Source organism: Octopus sinensis, linkage group LG7 (genome assembly GCF_006345805.1).
Source record: "Octopus sinensis linkage group LG7, ASM634580v1, whole genome shotgun sequence".
Lineage (NCBI taxonomy): Eukaryota > Metazoa > Mollusca > Cephalopoda > Octopoda > Octopodidae > Octopus > Octopus sinensis.
This window is the reverse complement of record NC_043003.1, coordinates 77047274-77061369: the sequence shown is the minus strand read 5'-3', so window position 1 is coordinate 77061369 and position 14096 is coordinate 77047274. Positions and strand designations below refer to the sequence as shown.

Below are 14096 nucleotides of genomic sequence, written 5' to 3'. Positions count from 1 at the left end.
GTTCCAGTTCATGTCCACCTGAAAATCTGGAACAAACCAACACGAAAGAATTTAACCGGGCCGTTCGTCCAGCGTTCCACGATACTTTTGGATGGCATAGATATGTATTTGGTTGATACTGGCTTCTGTGACTGTTTCGTTGTTCTTTAGATCGATACTGGTCATCTCGATATTCTTGGTCTCCGACATTATGTCGATGACGACATCCGCATATGCCGATATAGATCTTTTGCATCCTTATTTGTGCGGCTGCACCTAGAAGTTTCTAGTTTCTGCAATAGTGGTTCTAGAGTTAATACATACAGGAAGGACAAGACATGAGGGGACAACCTCAGGAGCATGATTTCCAGCGAAATTTACCCTGACCACGTCGCAGATGCGACTGTACTTTGTACTAATACAACTCTTAAAAACGAGACTCAAACCAGCTGCCTTGAGGACAGTCGCTTAGTAGTGACGGTCGCATCTATCAAAAGCTTTCGATTGATTTAAGTTGATCAGAGTCCCACCCATGTCAAGTTCCTTACATCCTTCTCTTTGATGTATCGTATGATGTGGAGGTTTACATAGATAGATCTGTTTGTCATGTCATATCTCTGCGTATTAACGGATACTCCATTAGCAACAAGCGCTAATCTTTTGCTAACAAGTTAGTCAAAATCTCAAGCAATTCACTTAACTGAGTCCTGGGACGAAAATTGTAATGCGGATGCTTTCTTAGCAGTGCCACCACTCCTCAGATTTCAGAAGTGGAAATTCTCCTGTTTTATTGTCAGTTGTTGTGGTCGTCAGTCAAAAGATGAGATGCTCTCGTCTGATGGCATAGAGAAATAAAAAGTTGTGAGGTAGAGCACCCTAATCAGACAATTTCTGGCCAGTTAACACTTCCCGTATTTCAACAGCATTTATTAGCTTTTCGCAGCACTCTACTTCCATTGATAAGTGTCGTGGTTGGCCATTGACCTAGGTGCTGAAATTTATCCTGTGATCCGACTCATCACTCGTCTCCAACAATCGAGTGAATTGTCGCTGAAAAACCGCTCAGAAACGAATAGACTAGGAGTCTAATTTTGGTTTTGTTGTAACCTTTACGTTACTACTCACCTAACCCTTCAAGCTGTATTTCTTCCTTCGTATCGTAAAGTACGCGTCTTATCGCTGACAAAGTAGCCTTTTCCTTTCTCTCTGAAAAATTGATCGAAATTGGGTGTGGAGAATGGTACCTAGAAAATACTAGTTTCGCTGATAACTCCAATATCTATATGCTTCCAACGACCCTTGGTTAGCGCAACCATACGATCGCTTCTGAGTGTTGACATGCTAGACAAAAGGTGGAAATTGAAAAGGACCAATCACTTTATTCCTGTAGAAGGAAGGTGTTCCGTTTTTGCTTACAACGACTTACCGATGGAAACAGGGACAAGTCATTTGTTAATAGTCCCTGGGATATTTGGTTTTCAAAAGGTTTTATCTTTTAGTTTCTTTTTATGATTTTTCTGTGCGTCGCTATGCTATTTGTTGCGGTATCTATACGTTGATGCTTGTGATTCATTAATTTTCTTGTTGCTTGTGTCAATGACTGGAGTTGAGTTAATAAGTTTCCATTTGTTCATGTTGGGATATATGATGATGTGGGTGTGAATTAGGCTGTGTTTCTGTTTATATTATTGGTAATGTAATGGTAGTGATGATGACGACGACGACGATGGTGATGGTGATGAAGGCGTTGATAGTGTTGGTGCTACTGATGGATGTGTTGCTCAAATACATCTCTCTCTTCGTCCGAACTTCTAATTTTTTCTTTGGCATATTTTTTTTCTTTTTTCTCTTCAGTCTATTGGCAATCGTTTGCTTTTTAGAATATCCCTCGTTACCTTCGTCACACGACACGTCCGAATGTTCCGAAGCGAATACAGACACGTATTGTGTTGTTGTGCTTCTTCCAAGCCATGATGTTCATTTTGGTCAATGGGATAAATCAAAACCTTTTGCAACGTCAGCAAATGAACGACTTCAGTGGGCTTCAGCTGCTGGTGTTGCCAGTGTTGCTGCTGCTGTAGCCTTTGTTTTGCATCTACTACTTGTAACGTTGGTTAATGACATAGATGTAGCGGTTCCATTTCTGCAACTAGAGTTTTTGTGGCTACAGGGATGGCAGCAGTGGCAATGAAGTTTCCTCTCGCGTTGGTGACATTTTGGGAAGCCGGAATGGTTTCCTTGTTCATGCTCCCAATTCTGTTTGTCACACTATCACTGCTGCTGCTGTTGTTGCTGACGCTATTGTTATTCTTGCAGCTGCGCTTGTTGCTGCTGCTGGTGCTATTTTGTTACCATTGCTGCTACAGTTACAACTAGTTATTACTACTAACATGGTGATGTGTGAGGAGTGTGTTGACTGCGAAGGAAACGAGAACGTGGAAGCGATTTTGAAAATTTCTGATTTGATTTAAACTAAGTTTTGTTTCCTTCAAAATTCTGCTCTACGGTGCAAAAAGCAAAAGCCAGCGTACTGTCCCTTATTGCCTTGGTCGACTTAACAACATGACAAAACTATAAAATTAACAGATACGAAGCAAGGTAGGGAGCTTCGAAAACTAGTTCAGCTACGACAGTTTAAAGTGATAATAATAATAATAATAATAATAATAATAATAATAACAACGATAATAATAATAATAATAATAATAATAATAATAATAATAATAATAATAATAATAATAATAATAATATAATAATAATAATAATTGAAAAGAAACATAAGTAACTGCAGAATATGTGATGGACAAGAAACAATAAATCATATTGTTTCTGGCTGCCCAGTCCTAGCTAAGACATGACAGTGTTGGGACCTACATACAGTGGAAGCTATGCCAACACTATGGAATAAAAAAAATGGTATATGCACACACCAGAGAATGTCACAGAAAATGAGAAAGCAACAATATTATGGGATATGCCAATTCACATAGACAGAGGAATTAAGGCCAATTGGCCAGATATAGTTGTCAGAGATCAGGAAGAAAAACAAAAGAAAGCTTTTTAATTGATATATCAATACCAACAGATGACAACGTTTCTCTAAAAGAAATAGAGAAACTTTCAAAATACAGAGACCTAGAAATATAGGTAACTCGAATGTCGAGTCTAAAAACAGAAACGATTCTTATCATTGTGGGCGCATTAGGTATGATAAAAAAATATTTAGACAAATACATAACAAAAAAAAAACAGGACTAACAAATATATATAGCATACTGAAAATTGCACTACAGGGCACTGCACACATCCTACGCAAGACACTTTCAATACAGTAATCATAAGAGCATCCCAAGAAACCACAGCCCATACCCAAGGCACACAGAGATGTGCTCGGTAGTGCAGTGAAAGCACGTGAAAAAATAATACTACTGAATAATAATAATAATAATAATAACACCTGACTATGTGTAAAAAAAAAGCAGCTCCTCGCATGGGACACGAACTGACAACACTACAGAGAAAGAGGTTCGATCAATAACCAGTTGACCACAACAGTCCTCTTTCTATCACGTTGCCAACAAATAACTATGTAAAAAGCAAACAAAAAACAAAAACCCAGAAACAAAATAAAAACAAAAATGAAAACAAAAATATAAAAAGTCTTCAATCTGACCCAGCCACCAAAACGCTATGTAATTTGTCAATGTTTTCTGCTCTGCCAATTGCAAACAGCTTGTGTGAAGAATACAAAGCTGGTCGATAAAGTTAGGATATGAAGATTAATTGCTTAGATCGTAGGGGAATGTGTGGCGTCTCAATATGCTTGTATAGATATTTATATAGTTATTAACGTTGCATACATACACACGTGTATATATATATTATATATATATATATATAATATATATATATATATATATATATATATATATATATATATATATATATACATATATAATATATATATATATATATATATATATATATATATACATATATATATATATATACAAACACACACACACATATATGTATATATTCACGTATGTGTATACATATAATGTATGTGCTTCTATAATATATAGATACATACACATAGATACTTATATATGCACACATTTGTAAATACACACACACAAATATATATATATATATATATGTATATATATACACATATACATATAAGTATACACACACACAATCAAACACACACTCAAACAAACACACGCACAAACACACACACATATGTACATATATACAAATATATGCGTTTACATATATGTATATATATGATATATATATATATATGCATACATACATGTATACACACATACACACACACATATATACATATGTGTATGTGTGTGTATGTATAAAAGTTTACAAAGAAGCAGAAGCAAATATTTTATATGATCAGTAAAGCTTTTAAATATAAATATGTACCCATACATCGTACAAGCATACGCTTTATGATTTGTAGAAGACAGACGCACATACGCAGTCTGAAACAAATATGTTGATATAGATATAATCATAACACACGGCCGCTCATAAGCGCACGCACACACACGCACACACACACACACACACACACACACACAGATACACACACGCACACACACGCTCAACCTGGCATTAACACATTCGTGCACACATACATTCGCTTAGAGAGAGAGACTAAAAATATGACGTCATAAATAGTATGAAAATTTTAAAGTATAAACCTAATTTTACGAAACTGATGAAAAAATTCGTTAAAATGTTCTTTAACACTCTGCACCAGTGGTGTAGCATGGAAGACATTCTATCGTATATATATATATATATATATATATATATATATATATATATAATATTATATTAAATTAGAGATAAAACCACTATTAGGCAAATCAAACATATATATATATATATATATATATATATATATATATATATATATACATATATGTAAAAACAATTACTCCTTAATATTATTATTATTATTATATATTATATATATATATATATATATATGTATATATGAATAATATATATATATAATATATATATATTATTATTATTAGAATAATATCAGTGATAAAATTATTATTGGAATAATATCAGTGATATCTTCGAAACATGTGTCGGAAGTAAATGTATTTGAATTATACCTGCGTTAAACTCCATTTTATTTATTTATATATTATATAAAAAGTTCCACGTAAACGCGAAGTTTCTACCTTTAAAAACAAGGAGTTACAACCTCTTTACTTTTTGCTACCCTGGTAACTATTTATCTATTTTTTTCCCCGTGTTAATTTTTAACAATGGAAAAATACACTCATCTATTTATGTGTTTATATAATAAAATAATGAAACTGGTACTTGTTTTATCAACTCCGATTACCATCAGTGCTTGACGATGAATAAGGAGTGTGTACCAATAGCATCTGTAGACATTTCTTTCACCAAAGTTTGAAAACTAGAACGGCAACCAGGCATCACCGGGCCACCGTCGGTGCACACTCCAGCAACACGCTCCCACCTAATACCGTGCGTATTTTTGCAACTTTGACAAATATTTCCTTTGCAGTTGTCTCGGAACTTAGGCTTTCGCAAAACAAGAATTTGTCTGCCAGGTGCTTGTCATATACATAACCAACATAGTCGCAAAGTTGGCGACATCCGTCATTTTATCAAATTTGATTGCAAAAACGTTAAACATTGACTTCTGAATTTTCAAGACCACTTTTAACAGAATGCTATAGGACCTTTCGGTTATTCGCTAGCTAACAGTATCGTTTGACAGGGACGCATACCTTAGCTTTTGTAATTCAGAACTTCCCAGCACATTCGACATAATATCTTTGCTGCAAGGCAATATCAACGTTTCTCCAATGTTATGGGATTATCTGCCGGCAGCAATTTTCCTCGAAACCTCATAAGAAGCCTTCAGACCAGCCGTAATGTCTTGCGAAAACATTTCCAAGTCACCAAGTCTGGATTCAATCACTCTTTCGGTTTTGCGTTTTAAGAAGTCTGCATCTTTTTGAGTTGAACTGGGATGCTTAGTTTCCAAGTGTCTCTTTAACATGCTGGGTTTTAGTGAAGTAGTTGCCAACACTTCGAAGCACAAAATGCACTGCGGTTTTTCTTCTTCACCAGAATTTATCACTGTAAAACCGATTTTCAAATATGATTCGTCATATCTCATCTTCTATTTTGGAGGCATTCTGAAGGCAAAAAAAAAAAAATATATAATGTAATAATATAATGTAATATAATGTAGCTTAAAGACTCCGCCGCCGGTTACGACGACGAGGGTCCCAGCTGATACGATCAACGGAACAGCTTGCTCGTGAAATTAACTTGCAAATGGCTGAGCATTCCACAGACACGTGTACCCTTAACGTAGTTCTCGGGGATAATCAGCGTGACACAGAGAATGACAAGGCTGACCCTTTGAAATACAAGTACAACTCATTTTTGCCAGCTGAGTGGACTGGAGCAACGTGAAATAAAGTGTCTTGCTCAAGGACACAACGCGTCGCCGGGAATCGAACTCACAACCTTACGATCATGAGCCGAATGCCCTAACCAATAAGCCACGCGCCCTCATAATGGAGCTATAACCTGAAGACGGACATTTTTAATGTACATTACTTAATTAAGCATTTTGAAATAATTGAATGAACGACAAACATGGAAATATGCACACACAAAATCATAAATATGCATCAGTTAAAAATCATATTCGGCACTACGATTTTTTACGATTGTTTGCGGATAATATCCGGATAAAGTGCTATCTGGAGTTTGAAATTTGGTCACCTCAGTTAAATGAATACTAAAAAAAAAAAGGCTTACCGGAACGAGTGGGGTAACAACCGGTGTCAATGTATAAGCACGGAGAGATGTTACCAGAAAAAGAAATGTCCACAAAACGGTGGTCAAGTAATTTCTAACTGAATTTTTTAGTAGCCTATAACGATCCCAGTAATTCAGTAGAATGCAAACTAACACTTTGGCAAGAAGATACGTCTGTATTCGAGAAAAACCAAGTGCATTGTGCTTTTTATGCGTGATGCGTGTATGATAAGAAAATGTGTATGCACGTTATATGAAGGGGACACTGAATGTACTTTAATGGTTTGGGCAAAAGGGGAAAGGATCAGAGAGTGGTCACATACTGATGAAAAACTAAAAGCCGGTGATAATAGTGATGATGAACTTTGTCAATACCACGTAACTGAATTCCGGACTAACTGAATTCCGGAAGATTAAAGACTCAGGCACTGATGGGCAGACCAGACGTGTGTAGTCAAGGATGACTAAGGTTATTGTGTCGTTAAGAGAAAGGGTTCTTTGGTCGAGTTGACTTCGAGGTTACAAACGAGAGATATGTTACAAAGGTCACGCAATTGAGTCAGCATAACTAGGCCAGAAAAAAATTCACTCAAGAGAAATCATGCAATAAGGTCAATAGCACAAAGAGAAATGTGGATGATAGGTTTATCCTTCATTAAATCTCATCACAGGAGGATAATCAGATAAACTGCGTGCATTCTCAATGCAACATTTCCACCTTTTAATGTAGGTCATGAGACTAAGTGTTTTTTTCAGGGCCATGATGACCTACTTACACCTGGTTCCACTTGTCTGGCAGGTTCTTGGATACAGCCTCCGTTGTTATGTCAACAAGTATACTGCAGTAGTGGTGAAGGTGTTTTTTGCAAGCCTTGTCTGACTTTCAATTTGAAGTCCTCATTAAAGGTTGTTCTGTGACAACTTGGTTTAAGAATTCTCACAGTTCAGTAAACACATTTTTGGTCAAATAATGTCTTATAAAGCCCGATAATCAGAGTCGCTTCACAGTCCCCTAAAATCGCTTCACAGTCTTCTAGAAGATCGCGGACCCCACTTTGAGAACCTAGGGTTTAGTTTAATGTATGAGTTAGTATGGTTAGTATGGTGTGGATTAATGTGGGTATCAGAATAATGTGGGCTAGTGTAATAAGGGTTTTTGTAATATATTTTCATATATATTTTAATCTAATGCAGTCTAATGTAAGTGTGGGTTAATGTATGTGACTTAATATAATTGCATATTTGTGAAATATGAGCCTGCCGATGAACGTAACCTGTAAGCTTCGGTTAGTGTAATTGTGGCTCAAAATAAATGTAGGTTAGTATTATTGTGAGTTTGTGTAACCTGGTTCTGTGCAATTATGTATTAGAGTAATGCGGATTACTGAAGGTGTGTGTTAGTGAAATTAGCCTTAGTGTGATATTGGTCAATGTGTGTGTTAGTGTAACGCGAGTTAGTGTAACTGTAGATCAGTATAAGTGAGGATTAGTGTAAATATGGATTAATGTGTTGGCTGTACATGCTAGTGTAATGCGTACTAGTGTAAACGTGGGTTAGTGCTAATGTAGATTGATATTAGTGTGGGTAGTACAAGTATATATTTGTGTAGGTGTGGATTAGCGTATTTGTAGGTTAGTGTATTATTTAGCCGGAACGGGGAACGTATACTGTTATACCTTGTGGAACGTAACCACGCAAAGAGTAGAAAATGATGAAATAATTTAATAAAGTTAGGTATTGATAATTAGCACAACTTTCTATCACACAATCTAGCAGCTGCACATTTGAATACATTAACGAAATTGGCAATGCAGAGCTTCGCTAATTAATCCTAGAGGTGATTACATATATCCACGCGCATGAACAAAAATACGCACATAAGTAGGTATATACACCTGCATACATTACATATATATAATATATAATAGAATCGACAGACATACATATATATATGATATGTATATATGTATATATTACACATACATATATATATATATTATGTATGTATATATATATATATTACACATACATACATATACATACATACATATATGCTTAAGCGTGGGTGGAGGAGAGAAGGGAATACAGAGAAATAAAGAGGTAGATAGAGGAATAGATCCCTAGAGAGATGCAAATCACAAAAGCACACGCATAAGAACACATACATACATATACATGCAGGCATAAACAAATACCTGCATAATTACATACGTAAATACATACATACTTATACTTACACACATATGTTTATATATACATATATGTACATGCATATATATGCACATATATATATATGCAGAGATATATAAATATACATATACACATACATATATATATATACACATATATATAATTCATACGTACAAATGCATACACATTCACACATATGTATGTATGTATATATGTATATACGCACAAACAAGCGTGCACACTACAACGTACAAACAAATTTGCAAATGCAAAAATTAAATATTTATACGCCAAGGCTGTTTATTGTTGCATTTTCTTTCATTTGTAAACAAACACATACACGCCCTTCCACCCACACACACTTAGACACATGGATCAGTTAAATGTTCCACAAAAAAATGTAGAGAAGGAAAAACCAGTACGCAAAATGAAATTTCAAGCGATTGTTTCACATAACATATCCTTAGTGTACGTATATATATATATATATATATATATATATATATATATATATATATATTATATATATATATATATATATATATATATATATATAAAATATTATTAGAGACAAAACCACTATTTTGCAAAACAAACAAGGAAAGACGTAATCAATACATAAATTTAATAAATAGTCAAAACAACCGCCACTACAATTGTTTCTTGTCTTGATCGACAATCTTCAGGTGGACTTCCAATCTAAAATATCAATATTTTAAAATATAAAAATAATAATTTTAAAATAATTAAAGTATGAATGAAAAATATAAATATATAATCCATATATAACCTATATATAATCCATATATAATCAATATATAAACAATATATAAACTAAAATAAACCTATCAACAATTAAATATAAAATATAAAACAAAACAAAAAATAATAATATAATAATAAACTATATATACACCCATACACATATACCTAATTATATATAACCATATCTAACTACATACACTAAATCACACCCCTATATATATATCCCTATACATACACATAAAAACGTCTAGGCAACTATAAATAAATAAAATAGCTAAATACTTCAACACAATACTTATTCATACTCCCACACACACACACATACAACCCACATTCACGCTCTAGAAAACGGACATCACTTAAAATTATGAACGGAGAAATGGAATAAATGGAATTAAAAATTATATTCACTTGGTAAAACGAACACTACTTAAAAATTATGAATGAAACAATGCGATAAAACAACAGACATCGCAAATAGACACAAATTACTACGAATTCCTTAACAAACCTACCATGATAAACAAAAACTCTAATAAAAACATATAATGATAAAATCTCCCTTTACTAAACTCTATAACATACCTATATAGCAATCCCCCTAACCTAAACATTCACACACAAATACACACACGTAAACCACACACCCACGACATATACAAATACCCACACCACTTACACATACCTATACATACATATAAACCTCAACATATACTCCAAAACCCACTCAACCCCACACAGACAAATAAACACAAAAATTATGAATGGATTCTTTTATAAAACTACCATGATAAGCTAAAACTCACAAAACATAATGATAAAACCTCCCTTTACTAAACACTATAACATACTTATATAGCAATCCCTTAACCTATACATTCACACACAAATACACACACGTAAACCACACACCCATAACAAATACAAACACCCACCCCACTCACACACACCCACAAGTACATATAAGCCTCAACATATACACCAAACAAAATACTTTACCAAGGAACTTAACATATGTATAAAAAGTATAACCGCTCTGGAAACGAACATCTTTTAAAATAATGAATGGAGAAATGGAATAAATGGAATAATTAAAAATAATTCACGTGGCAAAACGAACACCACTCAAAAATTATGAATGAAACAATGTAATAAAACAACCAACATCGAAAATAGACAAATTACCACGAATTCCCTAAAAAAACCCATGATAAACCAAAACTCTTAAAAACATATAACGATAAAATCTCCCTTTGCTAAACTCTATAACAAACCTATATAGCAATCCCCCTAACCTAAACATTCACACACAAAAAACACACACGTAAACCACAGACCCACGACTTATACACATACCTATACTAACTTATAAACCTCAATATACACCAAAAACCCACTCCCTCCCCACACAGACAAATTACACATACATCCCAAAACCTAAATAACAAACCCATATACACATTCACACAAAAAACACACACACGCAAAACACACACACACAACAGATACATATACTCCCTCACATATACGCATATACATACTCACTAAACTCGATATATACAACAATATTTACACACCCACACTCATACAGAAAATAAATTATACAACTAAAAACTCACACACAATCTCATATATATAAACACTCCAATAAAAAACAACATTAAATACATCGTAATTAACCAGAATATCAAAAATAACAATATGACATAAGGAAAAATAAAATACATACTTACAAGTCAGTTTCAAATTATGAAGTGAAATTAAATTCTTAGCCGTTAAAAAAACCAAACCAAAATTACGTTACCATAGAAATATAACTTATGTAAAAAAAAAAAAAAAAAAAAAGAATACGCGCCATGGAAAGTAAACGTCATTTAAAATTATGAATGGAGAAATAGAATAAATGGAACTAAAAACTATATCCACGTGGCAAACCAACACTACTTAAACAAAATTTATTATGAATGGATTCTTTAATAAAACTACCATAATAAATTATTATATACAATTATGAGCTTTAGCTCATCTTAGCAGCTCTAACAAACAACTTGCAGTAACCCAAATCTATTCTCGATACCTGCCTTACTACTACACTATTCCATTCCCATTCCAAGCAACGCTAGCCCACCACCCGGTTACAATTCCCAACTCCACCCATTCATTCACAATTTCAACGACGTTCAACTCCACAGCGCTACATATAAGCCTCAACATATACACCGGAGATTCGCTTTCAATCCGTGCGGATGGGTGAGAGTATACATTGAGTGTAGTGATGGGGCTCCCATTACTATACACATTTGTACCTGTGTGGTAGTCTCCATGTGTATATTCACGCACGGGTATAAATGCAGGGGGTACACGCGCACGGCATGTACGTGTACCCCCTCACATGTACATATGCATGCTAGTTGGGCTCGATATGTGCAACAATGTAATCGCGCCGCATACATGCATATGGGCGAGTTGTACAATCACAAAATACGCACACGTGTGTGTGTGCGTTCCCTGGTTGTGCAATTCACCCATCTGGGTGTGAGTGGGTGTAAGCGTATTGCTGTGGATGTCGAGCTTGATACGTATGTATATGAGTGTGTATTGGGGGTTGTACGTATTATTGTGTGCATGTGCTTCACGCACGTGCGTCCATGTATGGATGAATATATTGGGATTGCTATGTGGGTGTAAATTGGGTATAGAGGGGGGAGTTTTGTCATTGTGGGTGTGTAGGTTTCATTTGTGATGGTGGTTTGTTGGTGATTTTTAATATGTTCTGTATATTTGGGTTAGTTATGTATTATTCTAGTGTGTATAATTGTATACATATGATTGGTGTGAGTGGGATTACGCCCATTTTTGGGGATGTATGTGTTTATTTGTCCGTATAGGGCGGGAGTGGCCGTTTAGTGTATATATTGAGGCTCACATGCAATTCCAGGTACGCGCAAATGAAGTGGGCACTTATATTTGTTATGGGTGTGTATACTTTATTATAACAGACAATACCCAAATAAAATCTGTCAATTCAACATACCAAATAAAAAACAAAAAACAAAGGGATCGTAAACATTCACACATACATACAAAACTCAATAAAAACACCACTAAATAACACCCATCAACATATAAATATATCCTCCAAAATACATATAACAAATGCATAATAAAAATACATAATAAAATAAAAATAAAAAAATATTAAATAAAGAAAATAAAAAAATCTAATATAAATTTTTAAAGTTTTAACATTCCATAAACTGTTATATTAATATACATTAAAAATGAACTAATTAAAACAAAGAAATATCAATAAAGACTAACTATAATTAAAGCCTAGACTACATAACCAAAAAATATATTATCTAAACTAATTTAAACTAAACTAAAGTAACCTAATAGGGAACTATTATTGCTATTTATCATGAAACTTATTATATAGGTAAAGTAACTTATGTCTGCACTTTATTTTGCGCTCTTCACCAGTATTAAGTAAATTATCATACTTATAAAATAAAATTTCTTTAAACTCATTAGAGCATAAATAACAACAATTAGCTCCTATAGTATATGATTTAGTTTTACAAATTATTTCCCAAATAAAACTATAATTAATATTTAGTGATTTAAGACTCCAAATGTACTTACTAAGTCCGGTTGAGTTGATTAAGTTTTTATTTTTAAAAGAATTCATATGTTGTGCGATTCTTAGTTTTATTTGAGGAAGTAGAACCTATATAAACCGCTTTTGGGTAATTATTATTCTTAAAGTTATTATCATGTAATGTAACTATACATTATACACTACATCGTTAATATCACAATTATTATTTAATATACAATTAGATTTATCTCTACATGTACAATTAATATAAGTCTTATCATTATTATATTATTATCAAATAATTTCTTTTTATAAAAATTATTCAGTTTATATTTATTAAATGAAGAAATAATGTTACCAACATTATTAGTGGTAGAATAACCAACTCCAAAATTATTAAAAGAGAAAATGTTTCTATATTTACGATTATCTCTAATAAATAGTTCTATAACATCTAAAATCTCTTTAATAATATTCGTTTTTACTTGATCTCCATAAGGAACTATTAACCATATTTTATTCTTAATAACCTTATTATTATTATCATTATTATAAATATATTTATAATTCTTTATTTTATTAAAATTATTATCAAAATTATATCTATGTACAGCATTTAAGGAATTATTAATATTATTAATTTTATCAATATAATTATTATAATAATTATTAAATTTATTTTAATTTTTATTATTCTTATTTATTATTATT

The 14096-nt window shown here is 33.2% G+C and overlaps 1 protein-coding gene across 1 annotated transcript; it reads right to left on the bottom strand.

Annotated features, from left to right (window-relative positions):
* Positions 1-5869: 5869 nt before the first annotated feature.
* Positions 5870-6175, bottom strand: LOC115214441 (zinc finger BED domain-containing protein 5-like). Its single transcript, XM_029783637.1, has one exon. The coding sequence runs from the start codon at positions 6173-6175 to the stop codon at positions 5870-5872; it is 306 nt and encodes a 101-aa protein (XP_029639497.1).
* Positions 6176-14096: the final 7921 nt, after the last annotated feature.

Excerpts from the sequence above, each read along its gene's own strand:
- LOC115214441 (XM_029783637.1), bottom strand. The coding sequence starts at position 6,175 with ATGAGATATGACGAATCATATTTGAAAATCGGTTTTACAGTGATAAAT.